This window comes from Dreissena polymorpha, chromosome 16, assembly GCF_020536995.1.
Source record: "Dreissena polymorpha isolate Duluth1 chromosome 16, UMN_Dpol_1.0, whole genome shotgun sequence".
NCBI lineage: Eukaryota > Metazoa > Mollusca > Bivalvia > Myida > Dreissenidae > Dreissena > Dreissena polymorpha.
Window position 1 is genome coordinate 43,899,460 of NC_068370.1, and position 27,429 is coordinate 43,926,888.

Below are 27,429 nucleotides of genomic sequence, written 5' to 3' on the forward strand. Positions count from 1 at the left end.
AACATTACAATATTCGTAACTTCGTCAGTTTCGGAATTCATCGCTCACATTTCAGATTTTGATCAGTCGGAAATTGCGATTTCATGAGCTCAGAAGAGACAGTAATTTTTCAACAGCTGTGTCAAATATCGATGACAGCCAGATTATATAATCATTGTTCAAGTAAAGGTGCGGGTTCGACGCATACGAAGAAACAAAGGAAACTATGGATTCAACAACAACGCTTGCAAGAAATGTGACATTGGGAAATGTTACAGAACAGGAGACGTTCAACACGACGTCACCAAATATGTCCGAATGGAGTTTTCCGGTCGGTTACTATGGAAATACAACGGCGCTGCTCTGGAGGGTTATCCCGCCGATTCTTATGACCGTTGGAACGATCGGAAATACGATGACTATTCTCGTATTGCTTCATCAACAAAAGATGACGTCAACGGCACTATTTTTGTTTGCTCTGGCGATTTCAGATACGCTAACGCTGTTCAGTGGACTTCTGACTGGCTGGGTGATGTTTACCTGGGACCTTGACATCCGGTTACTGAGTAACCCCGGATGTAAAACGTTAGTCTACATGATCTACTGTAGCATCCACCTCTCCACGTGGCTTATCGTGGCTGTAACGCTCGAAAGAACAGCATGCGTGCTCTTCCCGCACAAAGTGAGACTGGACTGCTCCCCACGAAACGCTTGGCTGATCATTGTCACAATTGTGATAGCCGTGTTCGGAATTAATATAATATTGCCCGTGATATTTGATCTGAATGGATACGAAGGTAAGAAGTGCGCTCCCTCCATCGATATAGTGTGGAACGTTTACCAATGGATCGACTTCACGTTGTCTTTTGGCGCTCCGTTTCCTCTGCTGCTCATTGGCAACGTCGTCATCGTAGTGCAGCTCGCGCGCTCCCGTTCAAGAAATAAGCGGATGAACATTTCCGGGCAGGCGCACGACACGCGTCCTTTGTCGATGCTCATAATTGCGCTGTCTGCGGTGTTCTTCCTCACCATGACACCAATTGCCGTCATGGATGTGTCCTACCCCTACCTTATGGAGAAGATTTTGGCACTCGAGCGCGTGGATCCGTACACGGCCTGGTATGACTACGAATACCTGTTGTTCCAGCAAACCGTTGTCGAACTGGTCTGCTACTTCAACTCCACATTTAACTTTGTCTTCTACGTGTTCAGCGGCACGAAATTCCGGACAGAGCTGAAGAGCATGGGTTGTTGTCAGGAAAGAAAAGGCACCAGCCTGTTTATCACCACCACCAGCAAATGACGAATACAGTTATCAATACAAATATTTAACAAAATGTAACATTTCAAACAACAATTGTATGCTTGCTCTGATTTCGGATATAGATCATTCATATTGAACGTCAATTTTATACGGTAGCAATAAACACTTCATACTAGTACAACATGCGTTTTTATTTGCAATAGGGTAGTGTTATTGAATAGCAAAATCCAAGCTTTGTTTACAATATTCATCAAACTTGAACACATCTATTTTCGAATCCGTTGGTAGATCTACTTTTTTCCTGAAAAGCGTTTATGAACCTGAGAATAACAGTCATCGGGGCTATTAGATGCATTCAGCTGTATGCTGAAGACAGTGTAATAATACAGATAAATAAGGCAAGCCAAAAATGTGGAAACATTTGACTGTACGACTGTCCAGAAGGTGTAACTATAGCCATTTCAAGAATATGTCCATACGTTAAACCGGCCAAGTTTTTCAAAAGACTTTTACCTTTTATTTTTTAATCGGCCTAGGCATCATTAGAAAAAAATGATCAGAGCAAGTTCGATGACATGTAAGTCCAAATCGAAATACTCAGTCTTTTCAATTTTTTTTTTCTCTCTCTATTTTACCTAGTGACTTTGTTTGTCATAATACCTGACAATTTCAAACTCTGTCGAAATATCATAATAATTCATCAAGCCAAGTTTCATGAAAAAAGGGAAATAAATGTAGCAACTAAATTGTTCACAATGCTAATTTTGACGACGCCTAGCGAAATGCGGACCAATGACAATCACAAATGCTCACAAGGAGTAAGTAGTGTTAAATGACAAGTTTATTCAGTCGGAAAGCGAATTAATATTAAACGTAATATAGCGATTAAAGCTCGTTAAATTCCCAGTTTCCTCTTCGAGATGTTGTGTACTAAAATTTCTCAAATGAATTTAGTTTTCATTCATTAATTAAATGTGGATTGTAAGTTTAACTTCCGTTTTGTAATATGTCGTGCAGTTCCGGACAAAAATGTTTCGATCTACATGTATATACATTATAAGTTGTATCGATTCTAAAAAGTACTTTGGAAATATTTAAAGACTAAACAAAGTAATTCAATGGTCAACGCTACAAATGGGTTACTTTGCTTGATGTGACCTTTGGTATTGAATTATCACTTAATTTAATTATAATAGGCCTGGTTCTTGTGCGCAATATCCCTAATTTTTTAACGTGTATACAAAGTCATATGAAAATACATCCGTGATTGACAAAGTACTTTTGGACAAATGTTAACAAAAACTACTTTGTCAAATGCTCTCATGCGCAGCGCACCACAATACAGAAAGAGTCAAAACTTGCATTTCAATTTTTATTGATTGAATAAGGTATACGCCAATAACAAATGTCAATGAATAGTCTAAAATAAATCAGAAAATCTGTTTTATCATCCACACAATCCTTCTCATTATTTTATCTATCTCATTGCACACAAAGCATTCGACATAATTGTCCAGCTGAAGCTTTTTCTGGAATCAAAATGAGGCGCATCGTGGGAACAGGGGAATAAGTGCACAAGTATCTCCCGGAATAAGAAAGGACAGACCACCAAATAAAACATAATGCGAATTTTTAAGTCGGAAGCTTCAGTTATAAAAAAAGAAAATACCAGAAACATGCCAGACGAGAGGGCCATAATGGCCCTGAGGCACCCACCTGAGTTCAAAGCATTGATTATACGATAAAAGGCACGAAACGAGTAAGAGAACAATACAATATATCGAACTGAACACCTTATTTTGACATGATGCCCCGCTTTCGTCCCAACAATCTGCTTATATCAAATACACGCTGTTTATGGTCACATGTGACTTTTAACATTTACGTGTTGCATAGACCTCATGAGACAGGTTAAACTCGCGGCAATGGATATGCTGTTGTAAAACCGGATTCTATCTTTGAACCTAGAGTATGACCCTGACCTCTGAGGTAGGGATAAATGCCAGGTCGTCATGGTTGTTAATAGTTGAAAGGCCTGATGAATAACACATTTAGTGTCCAAATAAGCTGCAATATGGCCAAATTTGATCTTCGAAGTGTTACTTTGATCTTTGAGATAAGGGGAGATGTTACACGTGCAACATGTTGTTTTAAGACGAATTGCATTTTCGCAAAGTTATTTTTAAATCCATCAAAATATGTCAAACCATTGGCTTATATAGGAATTTGAAGCTATTCTATGACCTTTCAGTTTGGCCTGGATCTTTGAGGTACTGTAGGATTTTGTTTCACCTGAAAATGCATTTTCCGCCAGTTTGTTCGTGGTAATTTATTTTACAATAGCACGATTAGTGAAAAAATAAAAGTCCATAACAAGCTATTTAATCGTCTGATTTGATAAACACAATCTAAATTGTGATCTTGACATTTGAGGCAATGAAACACTTTTAAAAGCTATTTGGTTCATTCATGCAAGGTTGTTAAAAAAAACCATTGCAAGATCGCAATGAAATGAAGGGAATGGAATATTTAAAACTGTTTATGGCAATTAGACGCTTGAACTCTATGTCTGCTCTTGACATTTGAAGTAAAGAGACTATTGTTAAGCGTTAAATATCTTTTTATGATAGTTTCACTCCCGCTGAACTACATTACAATGAGAGGTGCGTCTTCTGTTAGACAATGCGATACGGTGTCATAACTACAACGGTTACAGCGTCTTGACAGTTATAGACATACCCACGCGTTTACAGAGTTAATTCTTTGTTTAAACTTACACGTAAAACGCCATTTTGGCATTTATTTTCATTTATTAATGTTTCTTTACTCGCTACCTAAGCTATCGAGACATTTTCTAGCGCGAAATCATGATAAAAGAAAGAAGTTCAAGCTCAAAACATAGAAAATCCAATAAATTCGTTGTTTCTGGCGTGCAGTTTCTGTCACGATGATTATTTTCAATTATTTTTATCAAGTTCACTCTTTTACAAACATGTGATGCCCATATGTATTCTATTATTGGTTATTTCTATCCGTTTTTGCAAAAATGTTGTAGCATGTCAACTCCGTGTACATGTTACGATATCTTCTCTTACGACTAAGGCATGTTACAGCGCCTGCAGGAAGTCAAATTTACAACCATGGAGATTTCTATCGTTCCACGATAGTAGCATCTTGGACGTGAGGACGGAGGTCGTCATTGATTGCAACAACAACAGTTACTAATTACCTCAATTACTGTAACATTACTACTCAAAATCAACGAAAAGTTCGGACAATATTTCGTAATATAAACTTAAACCAATTAAAAATCAGTGTTTCTTATGTCAATTGCCGAAATTTCAACGCCAGATGTGGTCTTGTAAAACAGATGTTTGTAGATACAAAATGCGCGTTGTTTTCCATTGTATTTCCCGCAACGATATCTATTCATACGACACATGAACACCAACATGGTTGCGGGAAATTAAAATGGAATAAATTGTCACAAATAAATAAAAACGAGCATTTGTATCTACAAAAATCTATGTAATCATACCACATCTAGCGTTGAAATTGTGGCTATTGCTATAAGGAACACAGATTGTTTAGGTGTTAACTTTATTTTACGAAATACTTTACGAAATTTTCGTTGATTTTGAACGTTATAGAGACTTTAACAGGAATGTAGAAAATATTTCACACACCGAAAGTGGGGAATAAAATAACATATTGAGGTAATTTAAAAGCAAGACTTCATTTGGATAAAATTTATTTGTGTGTCTTTATGGCGTTTTTTTAATCAATCAGTAATAAAAAATTTAAAGATTTGGTACATTTATTTTGAGATAAAATAATAGTAAAAATATTTTATTAAAGACTGAATTATTCTTAGAATCGCAAATTCATTAATATTTTTTTTAAATAAATCTACTATAATATTTTACAAGACTTTGAACAATTGTTAAAAGAATTAATCTAAATTGAAGATCTTCTATTAATTCAGTCAACATTTATTATTACTATTTTTTTTAAATAAATGCATCTTATAATATAAAAAATATTGATTTATTTAAATCGTAAATTTACTTCCAATAAAGTTACATTTTAAATTCAATGTACATTTTTGGTTTGGTACCTAAAATTACTCTTCTTTAAACGTTCAGTGGTAGCTTATTAATTCCCCTAAAAATCTTTCCTGTAGGCATTGCACTAATTAATCAATTAAAAATTAATCACCAGTTTGCAAATATATGCCCCTGATGTAAGACAATTATAGGTGGCATCAACGCCTCATTGTGGGAATACCTCTATAATGATCCATTTTACCAAAGCCTCCACAACATTTACTATATAAATACAATTTACCGAGCTTGTTATTTGCCGAAACCTCTAGTACCCGTCGATACTATACCGTAACCTAAAACATATTGTAGTAAATGCACTGTAACACTCTCTGTAAGACGCCGTAACATTTTAATTCATCAAAATTAATCTCGTTACACTAACATGCAGTTATTTTTTTAGACAGATCCTGATAAGATTGATTAAATATTCGTTCTTGCTTACGTTTGTTTGCATTTTCTTCTGTTTAATGTCAGACTTTGAATAATATTCCAATGATTTCATGAGTTGTCTATACAGGTCTGTAACACTTCCATTTTATCGATAACATAGGAATAAATTACATGGCAAGCTGAGAAAGAGGAACACAATATTCGTATTTAAACAAACATTTGCGTACACATACAAAACTATTAAAAATTACCGTTATTATTATTTATTTCAACAACGTCCCGTATCGTCAACACACTGTGGAAAGACGCTGTAACCGTTGCAGTTATGACGCCGTATCGCGTTGTCGTACAGACGCACCTCTCATTGTAACGTAGATCAGCGGGAGTGAGTTTACGAAGTCATGACTTAGAGAGGAATTTTCAAGTTGTTTCATAACCAAGTTTGATCACAAATTGTGACCTTTTCTGTCGGGAGACAGGTGCTTACGCGTTCTTATGATGGTGGGTATTTGTTAAGATTTCTTTTAAAATCAATCAATATATTACTCAATTATGGACATTTTGCAAAGGCGGACAGCGCGAATATTATTTTCTCCCTTCATCGAAAGTGGACATAAAATTTATCAATCGAGTAAATTGAACATTCAATGCAGATAAAGGGGAGTAACTGTGTTAGTCTTGGTTGATTTAAGAATATTACTAGCATCTTACCCAAGTCGGAACAGTACGGCAGGTTTGCGTTTCCGTAGCGCGAAATCTCATGCCGAGAACTTCAAGATAAATATAGAATCAGAATGTTATTTTGCTGATTTGCATGCAGCACGAATACAAGCTACCTAAACTCATAGGATGATATTTTGTCGTTCAAACTAATCATACGTTAAACTGTAATCAGCATTCAATATTTTATATGTCGCAAATGCATAACATTTAAGCGAGCTGTGTGTAATAGGGATAAGTTGTGCTTCGAATCAGTCCAATAGGGTTTTAAAATTAAAGACATTATAATTTAGCAGTAAATAATATCACATGTCTAATTACTGTAGAATCCAATCAATATACAGCGACATTTGAAATGCACAGGTCTGGAAAAAAAGAAAGGCCGAACGATCGATGTTTTCTAAATGCTAATTGTGTTATTTTAAACGTTGATGCCATGACACCTACCTATCAATCAGTTGCAAAACATAGTTTTATTTTGACTTCTGTTTTTATAATATTGTTTGTCTAAATGGTTTAAAGTGAATGAGGTCAGACATGCAACAACACTACTTTATCTACGACTGAAAATTAAAAGCATTAAAGGTCTGCTAAAGCCTTGATTGACATGTTGAATTGTTTCAACTTAGCAGTGCGGTTGCTTACATTTAGTTAAATACAAAAATGATGTGTTTTGTATGAATACAAAGGTCTATCGTAGAATAGATATGCATTCAGTTTACATCAACATATGAATATGCGACTCAAGAATTATCAGGAAATATGCTAATGATCCAATACACGATAATAAATACATATCAACATAACACATAAAGCATTATGGACCCAGGGTGACAAGAGCATATTTTTTATTTTAAATATTGACATCATTCAACTGTTAAACAGTGAAAATTATCCATACTTTGCATTATTTTTCACTGTTTGAAACAGAGAATAAACGCTTAATGCTTACAGAGATATGTGCCTTTAAACTACACGGAGGCTTAAGGTAAATATAAAATATAAAATGCCTGTGATGTTCCGATTGGTTGTATTTAACGAGTTTATTGTGTCAGCTTTACGCAGTTCTTTAGATAATACGTACTTTTAGTCGATGGAAACTACTAATTTCACAAAAGCACAAATATTGTGTAAAAAACTAAAACAAAAATTTGCGAATCTGAAACAATATTTTGATTTTATCAATTTACCAAAGCGTTGAAAATGCCCTTTTAAAGAGATATCATAGATTACTTTGATCAATGCCCGCAATTACTGGTTGGATAGTTAATTTGTATCTATCCGCAAATATAATACAAATGATGGGTCGATGTGTCTAATTGACTTTTCTAGTTCATCAGTGTTTTGTTAGTTAATGGCGACATTAGTTGAGGTTTATTAGAAAGCCAATTACCTTCGTTTTAGCTGTCATCGGCAATTGTATCTGATGTTCTATTGATTAGGTTCCTTTCATACGTCCTAGAGTTCCTTTTATAATAACGTATTCGTGCAGTTTCAGTCAAGTAGCGGCTTGATAATGTAGTAGAACAGTATTAGAACGATGAACCATTTTTGTCAAATGGAGTTCGCAAGTCTGATATTAAGTAGTTTCTTATGGCTATCAATATCTGCATATTCCTTTCATAATGTGTCGTTACTACGGAAGACGTTATTTCAAACGAATGAATATGACGTCATTTCGAGGCCGATGATGGACCAATCCGTCCCAACAATCGTTCACGTGTCTCTTCAGATATACGTCATCTATGACGTCGATGAGGTGATGCAGACGTTGAAGGTATCGGCGTCTTTACGCCTCAGCTGGCTTGACGAGCATTTGGTATGGAATCCTGACGACTTTGACGGTATACAAACGGGCGTCTACCCACAGAACAGCGTCTGGAAGCCGGATGTGTCTCTCAAGAACTCGGTGGATGATTTCAAGACACTCGGAGACCCGTCTCTCAATGTGATCGTCACGTTCAAGGGACTTGTAACGTGGGAACCTTACCAGGTTTGTCGAAAGTACAAATAGTGCTGGTTTAAAATCGATTGAGAACTGTTGTAAATATTGTTAGAGCAATCGCTGTTTAAAAAAAATATATGTTGTTCACTGAAAAAGCTAAAATGAATAACATTGGCGTTCTTTTGGACATATTTCGCTGTTGAAAAAATATCAAGGCGATGACACCCGTTTTAATGTATGTGTATTTGTTGCTAGTTTCGTGCAATCTTCAGTGTTTTTGTGTACAGTTGTGGTTTCAGCGTGTTTTGCAAAATGTGTTTTTTCAAAAACTTAGGAAACATGTTTGTTTTTTTAGATATAGTTTTCTCTCCTGCTATAGAAGCTTAAGTAAATAAATGTTTGCTATTGTTGTTGTTTCTTGAACATTTCAAACGTTCGAGATTGCAGAAATGAATACAATACAATCGTAATAGTATCGTCACTGACAAAACGTTAATATATCAGATAAAAAGTACTCAGTCACTCACGTTTTCATCGTTTCAGTTGACAACGCGAACGGGATTATTTATTCTAATATTTAAACGTTTTAACGTACATTACATTATGTAATTCATAACAGTGATTAATAGGAAAATACCGGTGATTTAGTATTGCTTATTAACTGTTACTAATACAAAATAATATAGAAATTGAAAATGAATAACAATTGCCATTGTTTCACTTTGTTTTTGACGTTTTTTTTACGGTTCTCGAATGTTTACGTGTATAAAACGGATCCTAATTAATGCTGAACCCACCTTGGGTAAAACGCATTTATTAAATATTTTGACGTCATGACGTTTGTGATAACTGGTGAGTTCGCTAGTTAAACGCTTTGAAATGCAACACCTAACGGTGGCTTAAACGTAACAGAAAATATTGGTTGTTGGTTTCGGAATTTTAACAATGTACAGAAATATTTTTTATTAACAGTCAATTCAACAAATCATTTGCGTTTTATCACCATGCACAAAACAATGGCATTCTAATGTATCTTAGTGAAACATATGTTATTTGTATATAAATTCAATACACAGAAAATCTCTTGTAATCAGTAGAATATACATGTATATATTATTCTACGAGTGATCATTGTAGCTGAGAGTGAATATTTGCATCCGCGTCGATGACGAGTGAATTAAACTGGATACCTTACATAAGGTTTGCAGTATTTGTTCGGGAACAAGTGTGTAAACAATGACGCGTATTAGATTGATAGTGTCGAAAAGCATAACATTAACCTAAACAAATGTCTTATTGTGAATATATTGTCTTATTCCAGATATTTTCCTCCAGATGCCGATTTGACATCACGTATTTTCCATTCGACAAACAGGCCTGTGAAATGATTTTTGTTACTTGGGGCTACACGGCGTCTGACGTCCGTATTTGGAGACCGGAACTGGGACAAGCGGCAAATTTAGAAGACATTCTGCCTAACCCTGAGTGGGACCTGGTTGGGGTCAGAACTCGCAACGAGTCGAATCCTCGCCCGATGATTATTTTTGACGTGTATTTGAAGCGCAAACCGACATACGTAGTGAACAACATAATCCTCCCGCTCATTGTTCTCATCGCTTTGAACGGCTGCGTGTTTCTGTTACCTGAACGGAGTGGCGAGAAAACCGGATTCGCAGTAACCGTGTTTCTCTCCTTTATGGTGTTTGCGATAATCGTACAGGCTACACTTCCGGTGAACTCAGAAAACGTTTGGTACCTATCTGTTTTTGTCACGCTTCAAACTGTTGAAAGCTCTGTCATCACGATAGTCGCCATTTGCCTTGTTCGCATCGAGGGACGTTCTGACCGCGTCCCGGATTGGTTAGCGTCGCTTATCATATGCATAACGTGCTACAAGGTATTATCGCGCTCGTCTGATCCCACGAAGGATGGTTGCAATCTATGTCTTGGAAAACAGAAGTGCGAAAACAACAAAGTAGAACCGTTCTTTATTGACGAATGCCACGAACATGAAAGTAGTTTAGGCGACAACAGAGAAGAAGCGCCAATCGTTGACTGGGGCCAAGTTTCTTCACGACTTAACTGGCTTTTCTTTGCAGTATTTGTTGTGTTTAACATTGTCTCGTTGTTCATCCTAATGGCGCTGCTTTACTTGAACACGAGGGATCAATGAACCCCGTTTCATAAACTTCTGTTTATATTTCCTGCAAAAATGCTGTTATGGTCCTTCAGTATGTGCTTCATAGAACAAATGATACAAGACGCATGCACAAAATAAATTTAAGCAGCAGGGACCAGTGACGAAAACATTATTTTGATATATATTGTACGTTGACCCCGTACGCGCTTGAGTAGAAAAAATCAGGGCTCTGACCGTTGTATATTGCCTCAATAATCTTGAATAAAAAAGCGTTTTCATTTATTTGTTTTCTTGTCTACAAAAACGTATTGTTAATGACCCGCGATCGTCGATTACGCATGCGCCAATCTATGTGTTCTTTGTTAATTATACAGTATTCAACACTTCATCTCATGAAAAAGTCAATATTTTATCTCAATTACCATCATAATTTAGCTGCTTTCAAATACAATATCATCTATTGTTTGTAAGAATATATCATACATTTAAAAAAAAACACAAACCAAACATCAGCATGTCAAAAACATCTGTGTACCTCTAAATATTTAATTGAGAGAAACACACAGGTTTTGAAAGGCATGGGGCTGCCATCTCGAACAAGAATATATTGGTATCTTTTCAAAGCTAGAAGCCATTTAAAGACAAAGTAATACAACACTCGCGATTCAGTACTAATTTCTTACATATCTATACATTTTAATTGTCACTTAAAGATGAACGTAATTGTGTTTTAAAAATCACATTCACTCTAAACTGCATCAGGTCTTATGACGTAACTTGTACTTCCAAAGTGCATATAGCACTTCAGCTTTAAAATATAGTGAAAGGCGGTGATACAAATTGTTACCGCGCTTTCGTCGCAAGGTACGGTCATTGTCACGGTGACCTCTATTTGGCTCATAAGTAACCTGCTTCAAATGTTGCTACTCAACAAAAACTCAACGTCCAGTAAAGACGACCTTTTTAAGTGTCTTTTTCAGAGGCATAACCGTCGGCACTGACTAAGTTTTTGTTGTTCCTAAGCTTGCGTGCTTGTTATATGGTAATAACACACTTACTTTTTCCTATCGTGGCTCTTCCATAAAGGATGGCATTGTTTTCCAGATACATACGACACAAGTAGTAGATACCAAATAGATATTACACATCAATGAACCCCTTACCCTAACCCTAACCTTACTCCTAACCCTAACCCTTCGTGGGCGGAGTTAACACCGCACTTTCAATTTTGCAATTTCTCTTTTGGTGTAAATATATTTGGAATACAATGTTCTCGTTCCATAAATGGCTAATGAATACCGCTTCAAATAAGATTTATATCTTCAAATAGCATGGGAAGATAATCAACAAATAAAACGTAATAAAATATGTTATTTATTTAAAACCCCGAAATAATCAGATGAAGAAACGAATAAGGGCTATCAGGGAAGTCAAAATTAGAGCAAGTTTCAAGCTTACAGCTACATTATCGGAAGCTACTGAATAAAGTCTGTATGGCCTGGATTGGAAGTAGATACATGTACAATCAATCCGTATTTTACTTATTATTTGTAAATGAGCTGCGATCGATAGTTTCGTGCAGAAAAACGATTTATCAACTACGATATATTTAGAGGTAAATCAAGTTACGTGTTAATATTGAATAACTCTGTTTCAACGTATCGCACTAATTACAGTGATAACCTAGTTAATGAGGAGTCGTAAATATTATTGGAATAAGACATTGTATTTATGGATTGGTTCAATGTGTTTCTTAATAGGCTCGCGCGATTATTTGTTAAATAAAATCACTGAAACAACAAAATCAATTAAGTTATATCTCTTATCGATGTTATCCATTAGATATGGAAAGAAGAGTATTACACTGTAACTGTATTTACTGATGACGATACCATGACTGCGACAGCAAAATTTTAGAAAATTTAATCTGGTTGGCAGTTGCAAAATTTCAAAACGAACTAAAGTTTGGAAATTTTGCAAAGCGTCAGACAATCTAATATATCACACGTCTTTTCAAAATTCAAGGATGCTTCATTGAACATGCATTAATGACGGACAAAACAAACTAATCATATTTCTATCTTATATCATTAAACATAAATCTGCGAACTATACTTCAGGGCGTTTGTTAAGAAATAAAAATATTATTAATAGTTTCTAGCTACCTTATAACTATTGAGATAAAATGTTTTTGTTGTTTTATGCAGAAATATCGATGGACATGAAGTATTTTTCTTTTTTCAAAAATAGTTAACTTTAAAATAAGCTTACATTGATTCAAAGACATCTTTCGTGTCTACAATTTAAAAACGTATTGATAATGGATCCGTTCATTTGATTGCACATAACTATTGAAACAAACTCATTTAGTTTTATTGCTCTTTATTTAAGGTATTAACTACACGGCATTCACAACACAAAATATTAAAATGATAACAACTGGGCACACCGTCGGATAATGTATAGTGGTGGTGTTAAAAACTTGTTCATATGCATTCTGAAGCTCACTACTAAATCGGTAGTAAGCAGGCCATTAATGACAGGTCCATAGATCATACAGGGGCTATTATCGAACCCTGCGGTACAGGATGCGTGTTAAAATGAACAGGCACGAAAAGTCACGCTGAAACAAGTTTTATGACATGTCTAAATAATGTATACTGAAATAAACCACAATATAAAACATAGACACTATAGATATGTTTTTATAAATTCGAAATTTAATGTTTGCATTTACTCTATCTAGGTGACTTGATGTATTTTTAAAACTCATTGTCATCAACGTATTATTCGAAATAAATACGTCAAGACACATGGGCTCGTATTCTTTAAGTGTCTTGAGGCAAAAATCAGGAATGTCAACAAATTCATACAAATAATTAAGTCTCTGTTTATTTTGTCCGTTTTGTCCTTGTACATGTTTTAAACTCTTAACTGTATTAAACAATTTAGCATATTTAAATTATCATTTTATAAAATATTTTCTCAGCCGCAAAAGGATTTCTCATTACAAGTTTGAAATCTGACATATTAAATGTAACCACTTCTCCACTTAAGGTAGCGCACCTCTAATGATTTCCCGCGATTTCTTCGAAGGTTGAAGAGCCTACTATTAGGTGCCGTAGCCTAGTGGTTAAGGCGATAGACTAGAAATCTTTTGGGATATTCCCGCGCAGGTTCGAATCCTGTCGACGACGTATACTTTTTTGCGACGCGTTTTATTTATTTTCTAACGTAATTTGATTTAATATGGCATATAAGCTATATTTATTTTAAATATGTTGCAATTTTTATGCACATTCTTCAATTATTAAAATTAAAACAACGTTATGGCGAAATTGGGTGATTAACTGTTGAAAATACGAACCATGCATGTTGCATTTTTATTTTTATTTCAAAAAGTAAACGGTAAATCTGTCTATTTCTTGGTATTTTTGCTGTATATAGTGTTTCTATAAAAACTAAGTTTAAAATATGACTTAAATGATACTATTTTGAATTTTATGACACTTTGTTTTTAACCGACCCAATTTTTACTTGGCTGAAATCACTTACATTTCATGGCGCTCTTCCATAGATAAAAAATTGTAAAAAATAAATGTCTGTAAAAGAATACTTATTTCATCTTGTTTAAACTTTAAACACCTTTACAGCATCTGTACACACCAACTGCATGCCCATATTTGGAAATTTGAATGAATTATGGAACTTTTATATACCCCGGGGGTGAAAATAAATTGGACAAAAGCCGAGCGTGGGGGTGGTTTTGAAAAAATCGGTATATTTTTTTAAAAAGCATGGAAATCCTACCTACAAATTTGCATGTAGTTCAGTAAAATGATGCTGATTAAGATAATAATTAATTAGATTATATTTGGATATGTGCCCATTAGAGGTGCGCTACCTTAAGTTTTTTCTAAGAATGTTTTTTAATACTAGTCAGGTTTCAGTTCAAATATTAGACTTACATAAAGTTTTACTTCTATTGTGTGCCAACGTTCACATAGGCTGATGTTTTTGCTGATATCACGTGGAAGTACATACATTCCACTAATGTGAACTGTTACTTTAACTGCCACGTCAAGAGTCGTGACAATGTAAAAGGATGCAGATTACATGCCCAATTTCCATACATTCATTCCACTTACGTACACTGTCACTTTAAGAGTCGGGACAATGTTTAAGGATGCAGATTACCAGCTCAGTTTACCTACATACATTCCACTAACGTAAACAGTCATTTTAAGTGAGTGTCAGATTACCAGACGGTTGGTTCTTGGTGATGCCATCATGGTGCATTTAATACTGTATGTGTCAAATATGTCAAATAAACGTTTATGGCTCGGACTGTGATTGCCATTAAGAATAAAATATATAATCGAATTGTGTTACTGAAGCATGTTGCGTGACAAATCGATGCTTTATGAGCGTGTGGTTCTTCTACTAAAATATATTCCAGTTGCCCAGGCTTTTTGTTAAGATTTATGTTGAATCTTACTCACTGATCGACAAATTGCTGTATAATTCATGCTTCTGGCGATGCATACCAACGCTTAAGATGTGTTTTAGCCTCGTAAGAGTATTGTATTTTGACGTCACTTTTGACATCTAATGATTTCACAAGTGCAGCGAACTGATATAGTGGAACAATATCGGATTAATTTCTGCATCTGTGTACATTTATAACGATTCCTATCAATTATCGTTTATTACTTAAGAAGCCGATATTTAGACTGCATAACGACTTGATTATTTAAAAAATGAAACAAAATTCAATCAATATTACTAAATTGAAAAGATCACTCAACCGAAATTGAAATGATCGATCCGTTGTCACTGGTATTGTTAAATCATTTTTCGCATTGCGTGAAATAAAACATTGTACTGTGTCATTTGTTCACGGCAGATGGATGGGTGCCTCAGTGGTGCTGCTGGGTGTTGTCGCGGCGAGAACTGATTGTACCAAATACACGGAATAAATCGATAACTGTTTAGAGTGTATCATTTCAAATAAAGTTTATCAATTAGAAAGACATCAAACACTTACGATAGTGTTAAAAAAATAGATAATTTGACCATATGATCTTAATATATATATTCATTATAAGCAAATAACCACATGCTTTATTAAATACATTCGACATTATTTTCATTTTTCACATTGAGTAAATCTTTTTTGTATTTATTAACGCAATATATGGAGGAAAGGTTTATACATATTTGTTTTTTCATAAAGATAGACTTATTAATAGTAGAAACTTATATTATTATTTACATTATACTGCAACTTAAATATAAATCTACGCTTTCTGGAGTTAGTTTTGAGTCAAACACATGACAGCAGTTGCAAACTCAATAATTTACTTTCCCATCGCAACTTAGCATGACATAAGAAACACGGCTAGTACAAAGTTCATTTTGTACAATATTCTTTTTTAACGTTAAGAAAAAGTGCTTGCAATAACGATCGCGGACGCTTTTATATACAGTTGTTACAGGATAGTCACGGATTTTGCAATAAATTAAAAACACACATCAAACATCCTGTTTTGACAACTACAAGGAAAAACGTAAACCGCTTTGTACGGATCACTTGTGTTGTCAACATCGCGTTGTTGTTCTTATGGAAAAGTAGATGTAATTAACTTATGGAGTGGCAACTACTAACGATATTGCGAAATTTAGCAAATAATTACAACGAAAGTTGCCTCCTGCCACTTTTTCACTGTTTGATATTTATCTATAATTGATAACGCAGGGTTATTTTGTATTTATTCAAATATGTATTAAAGGGATCTTTTCACGCTTTGGTAAATTGACAAATTGAAAAAAGTTGTTTCGGATTCGCAAATTTTCGTTTTAGTTATGATATTTGTGAGGAAACAGTAATACTGAACATTTACCATGGTCTAATATAGCCATTATATGCATCTTTTGACGATTTTAAAACCTAAAAATTATAAAGCGTTGCAACGCGAAACGATTGAATAATTTGGAGAGTTCTGTTTTTGTCGTTAAATTTTGTGAAACTACGAAGATTGCTTATATAACATATAAAATACATCAACTAGTGTAATCGGCGGAATAGCTCAGTAGGCTAAAGCGTTTTTACTTCAGGACTCTGGCAGGACTCCAGGGGTCACTGGTTCGAAACCTGGTCCAGGCAATGTTCTTTTCTTTTTTTTAATTTTATTCTTGATTTTTTACTGGCGCTTTTACGATCCAATGTTTACATTTATCGATTTAAAGCATTTAATGAATAAGTTAAAAAATGCCAAAATCTGTGAAAAGGCCCCTTTAACATAAACATTTATAAAATCGCATAGTTTATAAGAAACCATCAGCCTTAATCGAAGAAAAGTGTTGTGTTGTCAACACTATATTATGATAGATGATTATCCATAAACTAATGATATTGTTAATTTTTCTTTGGTATGGTGTTGCTACGCTTTTATATTTCGATGAATTAAATACATTTCCTATTATTTAGACATGTGGTACAAGCAAGTATAATACTAATATTGTCAATCCCCTGTACAAGTGTTTGATTAGTTAAAACAAAAACCAAGACATGGATGCTTGCAAAAAGTTTAAATACATCAATTTAATTAAATGTATGGTATAACCAGCAATTTAATTTACAATAATTTAATTTACAATATCTACTCTAGTATAGAAACTATCAACGCATCCAAAGAAAGTAACGTTATGGCGAGAACTAAAATGGAAAATATAAAAATGTAACTGATACGTTGTTTCTTTAAAAAAGTCGTTATTCGGAATTCAATATAAACTCTTTAATCTATCATGAACATGTGATTCAAATAAAATCTACCTTAACCCATAGTGGATTGCATATTCCCGCAAACTTCTGTCAACATGCGAAAATTCATTTAACACAACTACCGATTTTATTAGGTTAAAAAAAAGAATTGTAGATACTTATCGGAGCAGTCGACTTGGGTAGCGTGAATAAGTATTAAAAAAATATTCATAAAAATATAGCACGGTAAACATATTTTTAAACACAACTAACAAATCGTTTTCAATAAATCATAACTTCGGTTATTTTGATTATCTGACATTTCATTTTATTAATGTTTATAGTGTGATCGCTTTTTATCTAAAATAATTTATTATTGCAAAATATGCAACTTTTATGGTTGGTGTAATTCATGTAAGGATAGACAACTAAAGAACAATTAAGTATCTTTGTACATCGAAAGGTAAATTTGGTCACTTGTCTACAAACTTATTGCAGTGGCAATATCATATACTCCATATATGTCATATTATGGGGCTCAAGATGGAACGTAACCGACCATCTTGGCCCGCTTGAATTGTATTTAAGGTATGACCTCGCAATATTTATATAAATGTCAACGCCGAATGTCTCTCTCAAGAGACGTTTGGATTATTGAATAAATTAGACCCGTTATTCTTTAAAAACACAATCCTGATAATCATTAATAAGACATTCTTACAGCTTTTACTTTTATTCCCCCATATACAAGATACGAAGATCGTAAAACAATATAACTATATATGAAAAAGGGTTCGGGTAAACTTGGAAGAGTCACCAAGTTGTCCCATCAAGGAGGCAAAAGCGAAATTCTAGTCAGGCAGCCAGGAGTATCGTGGTACCATGATCATATGTTAAGTAAGATATATAATCAGCCAATCTCTAGCCTAGCACCGAAACACGAAATTGCTAGACAGACGATGCCTGGCTGTAAAAAAGACTATTTAAGTGTACTGTATACAATATATATACATGTATATCTTAAGTGTACTGTATATAATATATATATATATCTTAATATAATCGCAATGTAATCATTTAGTGAGTCCCCTACTGTAAAACATTTTGCAGACTAGTGATGAAAGTCTTGTATGATTGAAGTTGTCATAGTTTATATCAAGAAACATCCTGAGTATATAAGTGCACAGCTCAGAAAGACTAGAGCGACACATCTGGTTGAAAGCACTAAAAACGATACGTTATAAACGATACATTTATGCAAATAATGCTATTTCGAAATATACTTTTATATTGATGCACTGAATATCAAGTTAAACGACGTACCAACTGCGGCAAGGCACGAGAAGACCACAACGTATCTATGGCGGAAAATGTCACGGATCCTGTTGTTAATGTATCGTTAGGATTGAGTAACGTGATAATTAAAACCGTGTGACTGAGCAAGCACCTGGGCAACTGGGCATGATAGCCAACAATGCGGATACCTCAGGTTGGAATACGCAAATTTGTAAATTTCACTCAGCAAAGCCTTTGAAGGAAACCTCCGTGTGATTTGCCGTAACGTCTCGCAATGCCATTTTTTTTTTTAATTGTATACTTTGCACATCGTTTTTCGAATATTACGATAACATTAAGTTTAACCATAAATTTTCAACAAAGTGCCTCCACACTTTTAGGTTTCATACGGTTGATAAACATTAGATTATATGCTGGCTTGGTTTTAAAATAGATAGGCATCGTATAATAAACACGCATTTATTTAATATTGCCGAATATATAAATATGTTTGACTAATGAGTATGTGCTTAAAGTTTTCACCTAAACACATGGCCCGCATTTCTTTATCTTTTGTTTCCCGAGATACACAACCACAGTTTCGGCCAAACAAAAAGAATTTAACCTAAACTATATAAATAAAAATTATTTTTAAACGTATTAATTAACTTGCATTTACTGGTAGAAGCTTGTTTAAGCCTTGAGTGGTAAAAATGTGTTCGGAAAAAAAAGTATTTCAAAGTTCAGGTATTTTGTGAAGTTTCTAAGTAAAACAGTCATTTTTACAAAAATACTGAATCATTAGGAATTTCGTAAAATTTATATTTTCTAGTTTCACAAATTCACTGTTACATATATATTTCTATAATATCTAGCCTAAGAAAATGTGTTTTTGATCTGACAATGTGAATAAAAAATTATAGAATATCTATAAATGAAACAGAATCGAACTCGCAACGCATAACACACATGTTTTTTTACAATTCAAATAAGAAACACTCCTTGAGAAATTTCCGAACCGCTCTAGAATAACAACATGATTCACATGGACACTGATTGTACGCGCTAAAAAAACGACACATCCTGCTTAATGCGAACTCAAAATTTGCATATACACTTCAGCTCGACAACAATAATATAGCATTATATTTTCCATGGTGACTGTAAGTTAATAAGGCTCCGTTTTTTTCTGTTTGTTATATAAACATGACCTTGGATATACACTGACAACAGTTTGTTTACTTATTGAGACCGCTTAAAGTGACTGTTTTATAGATTATCGCTGATAATTTCGTATTTCCGTATTTGAAAATGGTTTATAAAAGAGAACCAATTGGTAATAAAATGGAAACATATTTATGTTTGCGCTTATTAATGTGTTTTATAAATAATGTTATTTAATATAAGTTGTTATATCAACTCTGATCCATCTTTGAATGCTCTTATGTGTTGTATATATAAAGAATATTATGTGAGTGTTGGATAAAGATCAAGTTTATCATGCGAGGCTAAGAACCATGGTAGCGCGAGGCTTGCAAAACTCACATAATATTCTATTTATCCTATTATTTCTTCCATTTTTATATTAATAATGTTCAAATATCGCATTTTTAGACGATTTTGTTCTTCCGCAGTTGACAAACGCAGATTCTCCAATTTTTGGAAAAAAACACAAATGATCTAAAAATAGCACGCGACAGGTTTATTCAACAAAGTGGGATAGAGGCTAGTCTATTCATGGGGTGTTATACCGTCAATGCACGTCTGATAATGGGATAAATATTTTCCCTCAAACAGGCCATTACGTTAAGTAATTATTAACACATCAAACGCCAAAAATCATATTCATTCCCGCGAAAATGCAGCGTCGTAGTGATGATTTATCACAAGTACTTATACAATGTGGGACGTAGAGGTAAGATAAACATAAAAACAGAATACTGCCTGATCGTTTTGTAATATATCAGGCTCGGCTCGAATAAAATAACGGCTCGGCTTTAATTGTATTCTAAGCCTTGCCTGATATAGAACAGAACAGAATGGTTTATTTTATATACAGCTCATCGTCATAAACATACATATTCAATAACAGCATGCGTTTCAATAATATACAAAACATACATCATTTCAAAGAAAGAGCGTTTCAAAAACAAATTAAATACAACATGTTTAAGTGAGAATGTCACATGGAAGAGGTAAATACTCAGTGACCACATAATATAAAAACGTTGTTTAATGATAGCAACAAGTATCACATTATTCAAAGCTTATTAGCTTTATGGAAGATATATAATGTATACTACATATATAATACATTTTCTCGCATTTCATAGCCTTTAACACAAAACATGGCTAGTTTTCTTAACACCTTTATCTTTGAACTATTAAGTAGTTCGATAAACTTAAACATATTTGGACGAAATCTATAATACTTTGGAATTAATGTTTTCCTAACATCGGCATAGTAAGGGCATTTAAGAACAAAGTGATACTCATCCTCGATATCGTTAAGGTTGCATAAAACACATTTACGTTGATCTCTAACAATGTTCTGGTGTCTACCCGTTTCAATAAATAATTTGTTAGACGACAAACGTAATTAAGTAATAATGTTCCTATGTTTTTTTTTATTTTCACCAATATCGAGATAGGCCGATCTTTCGAATATTTGTTTCAATTCCTTATATAACATCATTGAACTAGATGATGTGACACTTATATTCCAATTAGTGATATATTGGTCTCGTAATCTGTTTTTAAATAACGGGATAAATTGATTGGAGTTCACAGATTCGGGGAATAACGATACATCGTTAAAACCGGTTTGGTTAAGAATATCCCGTACTTTTGATGACCAATTGTTTGTGTTGTGTTTGCGTTCAATTTCTAATCTCTGTGATAGAACAATTTGTTTTAGTATACAATTACCCTGCTTTAATGTATATAATTTCAAAAAGTATTTGACGATTCTGACATATCTGTCTAAATACGAGGGGAATCGACCAACTTCGGCATAGATCGCTAATGAGTTTGTTGACATTTTTACATTTAATATTCTTTTACAAAATTTACGATGGACGCGCTCAATGTTTTCCGCTTTGATAAATTCCCAAACCTCACAGTTATAGTTTAGAATTGATGATACATTTGCGTTAAATAAATTTAACATGATCTTTATAGGTACGTCCATGTCTTTTGTTAAGGCGAACAAAGAATGCATTGCTTTTAAAGCTTTGCCGTAAAGTGTATATGTTGCGGGCATAAATGATCCACCGCTTGACATGACAATTCCAAGGTAATTAAAATTATAAACAATTTCTATTTCTTGACCTTTATATGTCCATTTCAATGTTTTACTGAGTTTACCTCCTTTTCTATATATAACAAAACTATCGGGCAGTAGCCTGTAATTCCCTATTTATTACGTTTAAGTCACTTTCTATGCTTATGTTTATAATAATGCTTCTCGTGAAAGCTATGGTTCAAACTCGTAAAGTTCTTACGTAATTAAAATTACAAAAGTAACGAGTGGGTACCGTATATTTGATCTCATCATATAAAAATGGGCAGTTTTAACACGATCCTAAAGAATCAAAACATTAAATTGAACACTTACATTAGCTTTTGTGATTGAAGCACAGAATGAATATTTATATTGACCATTTATATAAACAAACCAATACTAGTGCATGTCTGGTCTTATAAATACTGGTAAAACAGTTTTGTTTAGAAAGATTGTTCAATGCCCCTAATTTTGTATTATTCTGATCATAAATGAAAGTTGGCAGTGCACTTAAACATGTATAAAAATATTTAAACGCAAACTACCTTCGGATAATAAAACGTCAAAAATATGTATTGATTTAAATTGGTGTATCCATTTAATAAAGTTTTACCATATTCAATACAAATTGACATACAATTGCAGACCTGTATTCAAAATACTTTAATTTTGACACTTTATTACTTCCACACAATAATAAAACAAAAATTAAACATCGATTAATATTGTTGCCATATACGGATGCGGACTATTCGTTTTGTATATTACAATAAGCAAGTTTTCATAATATGCGAATAGAATGAGCAAAAAACGTTTAATATATCATGTTATTCATAGGACATAACGATAAACTACAACATTCAGGAGTAAAGGTGTAAACATTCAACATTCAGAATAATATACTGACTTAACATTTTTATGTATAATAGTTAATGTGTACAACATTTATAAATGAAACTATAGTAACTTGTAAGAAATAATTATTAATTTGAACTCCTATTACCGAGTACTATGTTTGTACAATATAAGTTAGCCATATTTAATCGATTTACCACTGAAGTGTTTTTATCATTGTTTTTAATCAGGCGATACCCGCATATATTTCATGCAGTATATAAGGGACTTGATCATTTTATTCACGTATTTTGTATCCTTGAGGGCAGAATAGGCGAGTGATTACGGCGAAAAACTTATAAGGAGTTGTTCTTAATTCTGGGAAATGTATTATCGCTATTTGTTTGTTAAGTTATACAAAGGAACAAAGCATACAAAACAGCTATCAAGCAAAGATCACGTGACTGTAAATGGAGGAATACACACTTTTCGAGCTCAGTTTTTATTTTATGGATTTAAGGTGTTTCCTTAAAATACTGGTAGCAGAAAATCTAACAGGAAAACAATTTAACCATTATTAGAGGACAGCATGAGGGAACCGAGCAGCGCGGGCATTGTCGAAACCGACCACGTCGATAAGAGAAATAAACAAACCAACACACAGGTGGACATTGTGGACATTGGTCAGTACAACCCATCTCGATTAATTATAAAGGACTTTGGCGGACATTTGCCATATATGACATACTCGCAACCCTACCCTGGGTATGGTCATATGCCCCAACCCCAACATTCCCCGTTAGGATTTAGGCCCATCATGCAACCACCACTGAACTCTTGTCCGAAATCAAGTGTATCAAAGACAAAATGAAGTCGATAGATCGTATCAAACAGACCATCGATTCCATCGATGCGAAAGTATCGGATCTGGAAACGACACTAAAAATATTGACTGCCGAGTGCAACACACTGATACATGTGCTCTATTTCTGGGCTCAACACTTGAGAATTCCAAGAGTCTCTCAAACATAAGATCAAAGATTAAGTAGAGTAATCAATCGTGCATACATTGAGAAGAACAGTATCGCGCCCTAGAGGCACTGGTAAAAAGGCAAAGGCAAAACTTCCTGATCTGGTGACAAAGTCCATGCGCAACTATCTTGTCGTATATGGCGTGCCGGGAGCCAGCTCAGCTGTAACTGAGGACTGTACAAAATTCGTTGCCGACGTCATTCAAACAGTGCTGTAGATAGGAGAGGAAATATCGCTGGATTTTTCATATCGCCGAGGCCACGAGGGGAAGCGTCAATGGAAACCGACCACGCCTGATCATCTTCGGTTTTCACTATAGCAAGGATCGCGATCGAATCCGCGCGGCATCGTTTGAAACATATACAAAGAACCGATTAAAGGACAATCGCATCAGCATAGGCGTGAATCTTCCAAAGGAGATAAGAGATGCCCACAAACCGCTATATGATGTTATGCGACGCACAATAATAATGGAAAAAGTGCTAATTTCATCCAACCGGCACTCGACGTTAATGGAAGTCCGTACAAGGCCCCCATGGGACATTCGGAACATTCGATCCGCAAAGTATCATGGAATATAAATTGACTAAAGCGGAAACTACATGTGTAAGTGACGAAGACTTTCTTAAACATTTGCAACAATTCGATATAATTTTACTATTAAACTTTAAGACGAAATTCGAATATTTAGGGTAGGCTTTGGACGGTATTGACGGTAATAAGGTTTAAAATATTTTATTCAGTTGCTTGACAAGGTCGTACAAGATTTCTACCAGCAGCATCAATGACTGTGTCTTTACTGTTTCGTTGTGAATTATTATCATTTACTTGGGTGGTCATTGGTTGAAAATCGTCTAAATACTTGTCAAAATTATAAAGTCGTTTTCGTTAGATGTTCTACAGTTAATGTCTTATGTAATGAATGTCAATCATAATTTAGGATTAGGTAAATTATCAAATGGCGTAAAATTTAAAAAAAATGTAGGTATTTATGTCTGAAGTTCTGTCTATAACAGTCTTCTAGTTCTGGAAATAAATATCTTACAGTTTCTAAGCCAGTGATTTGTTAATCAATTTGCCATTGCTAAATGACTAGCTAAACCAGACTCCAAAATATCTATGGTTACATAGTATTGTTTTTATGTTTTCTATCCATGGGAATTTATTACGTTTTTGGTGTCTAGGTTAAAGAGAAATGCTATATCTTTAAATCTTTAATGTTACCCACGATTCTGTGTTTTCTATTTAGCGAGTTCAGAATCCAAGCGGTGATGCACTCTTTCGATTACATCAACATTTCCCATTCCCCAAATTTCACTGACATAAAGGAGAATCGGCTTTATGTTTTTTTTTCAAAAAGATATATTTGCAGGTCATATTGTATTGATAGCGCCTAAATCTTTTTTGAGAAGGGCAAACACGGTCTTAGAGGCTTGTTCAGCAATATATTTTTTATTATTTTGACAAATATCCGGTTTTCGTTTAGTGTATGCCTTAATATTTATTCATTAAAATTATAATATCTGCATTTCCAATTTTGAATTATTATGTGTTAAATTTCTTCTTGTGACGCCTTTTTTTAATATAATTATTTACTTAAATTATTGTAAAATTTCCAGTTATCACAGTATGTTTTTAAATAATTAAGTGCTTTTTTTAGATCTGAGGGGTGAACAGTAAATGGTACCGTATCGTGCGATTATAGAAATAGAAACATGTTCAAGTGTATTTGTAGAACTTGGACAGATGTATCGTGTTTAAGTCCATTTATCCCGCATGAATTTAGGTATAGGTGCAGATCATTTAGGAAGATATTGAACCGGAAAGGGCTTACGTTTTCGCCCTATTGTACTCCGACCTGGCACTTAAAGAAAGCACTTTGCCCTTGGATTGTTATTATTTGCGATTGTATTACACATGCTGGTTATAATGAAAACATTTACCAATTATTTTTTTCTTTTTGTAGGTTCTTCCAGATTCCTTGTCTCCAGACAGAGTCGAATTCTTGTTTGAAGTCGACAACGCAACAGTAATGTTTGTTTTTTTTTGCAGGTGTTACATAGTTTTTTGGGTATGAAACTGTTATCTTTGGAAAAGAGTTGTTTGCGAAAAACAGCATGGGTTTCGTTTATTAAATTATGTTTTTTTTTCTGAAAATGTGTTTAATCTATTGATAGGAATGCATGTGAAGAGTTTCCGAAACAACTTATCAGTGAGACTAGCTTTTAGTTTTCTAGGACAGTGGGATTTTATTTGTATTGACCAATATCCTTTTTGGGATGATTTCGCTTTCAAACATTAAATTGTATTATTTTACATTTATGGGCAACATGGTGGAAATAGATTATAATTATATATTATTTTGCAATAGAGTCATCTCCAGTTGATTTGTTGTTTTAAGCTGTTAAAATTAAGAAAGAAAATGTGGTCATAAATAAGGAAATTAATAATTTAACAATAACACATGCAGAAGCCTAAGTTACATATCAAACAATTATTTGGAGAATAACAAATGCCACCAAAAACAAGTAATATGTGGTAGTAATAAAACTTAAACAGTTGCATACATTAAAAATTAACACCACTACAGTTATCGATATGAAAGAGTGGAAAAAAAGAATTGTGAAAAGTAATACCTTGTTACTGAAATGGTAACCATGGTACTACTAAGGCATATCTATATTCATTATCAGAATATAGCATTACAGTAACATTATTTAAAGTAAATCATTTTCAGTTTTTTTTTCTAAGTGTATCAGCAAAGTATGTTTATAAGATAATAAAATTACTCCATGTTATTGAAATGCTCGAGTTACTCAGGAAGTAAAATGATGAGTGTGTAATAACCAGACCAGAATTGGTACAAATACTGATAAGCAGAACGTTTTGGTAATATATCTATGGAAGTTTCCTATTAAGGTTTATCCGATTCCCGCCAGTTGATGGGAACATGTTTTGTAAACAGTGAGATTGTTTAAATAAAAACGTGGCAAAATTTTCCCAGCAAAGCAGGGCGATTACCCAGCCAATACTACGAATTGGTACTTTCCCTAAACGAGGGGGACAGAGTAACCTCGCTTACTCATGTAAAGGGACCCAGGTTAACGAGCTTATTCAGTTCAGTATGGCTGTAACAATAGGTTGATCAGCAGGAACTACTTCTACAGACATGCACAAACCAAATAGAAGACTGTGAGTCTGAAAAACTTCTCGACTATCGTTTCTTCACAAAAGTACTTAGTTATAGAATGTATACATCGGCATTGACGACATAATTTTATATATCTCTGTCAATACAGCCCAACCTTAGAAAATCGGTCGGTCGAGAACAATGTCCAAAGGAACCGTGTAGACATGTGACCGCAATTCTCATGTGACAACGTTTCAGATGTTTGGTCAATGTGTTGTATTGTTAGGTCATTTCCCCACCTAGTCGGTTGCACACAGTGTCATGTAAACAAAGGCCCATTGCTGATAAAATGTATAATAACATGAATCATTTCTGTTGAATAATACAAATAAATATAATATTTTTGGTTGCTCAAGCGATGAATTGAACATTAAAAAGGGTAGGCGTCACAATATTGATCGGTAATGCCATACAACTATTTGTTTTATGTTGAAGATGAAATCCATATTCTACTTGTCTGTCGAGTTGAAGACAAGCTATCGACAAATATTTTTTTTTTTAAGAGTGA

At 34.1% G+C, this 27,429-nt stretch overlaps 2 protein-coding genes across 2 annotated transcripts; both read left to right on the forward strand.

Moving 5' to 3' along the window:
• Window positions 1-427: 427 nt before the first annotated feature.
• On the forward strand, window positions 428-1,282 carry LOC127861792 (chemokine XC receptor 1-like). The gene has a single exon (XM_052400472.1). It carries the CDS (start codon window positions 428-430, stop codon window positions 1,280-1,282), a length of 855 nt encoding a protein of 284 aa, XP_052256432.1.
• Window positions 1,283-8,149: 6,867 nt separating this feature from the next.
• LOC127861793 (neuronal acetylcholine receptor subunit alpha-7-like) lies at window positions 8,150-10,577 on the forward strand. The gene is made up of 2 exons (XM_052400473.1): window positions 8,150-8,452; window positions 9,726-10,577. The coding sequence occupies exons 1-2, from the start codon at window positions 8,150-8,152 to the stop codon at window positions 10,575-10,577; spliced, it is 1,155 nt and encodes a 384-aa protein (XP_052256433.1).
• Window positions 10,578-27,429: the final 16,852 nt, after the last annotated feature.

Excerpts from the sequence above, each read along its gene's own strand:
- LOC127861793 (XM_052400473.1), top strand. The coding sequence starts at position 8,150 with ATGGACCAATCCGTCCCAACAATCGTTCACGTGTCTCTTCAGATATAC. Across the intron at positions 8,453-9,725 it reads TAACGTGGGAACCTTACCAG|ATATTTTCCTCCAGATGCCG; the intron begins GTTTGTCGAAAG and ends GTCTTATTCCAG.
- LOC127861792 (XM_052400472.1), top strand. The coding sequence starts at position 428 with ATGACGTCAACGGCACTATTTTTGTTTGCTCTGGCGATTTCAGATACG.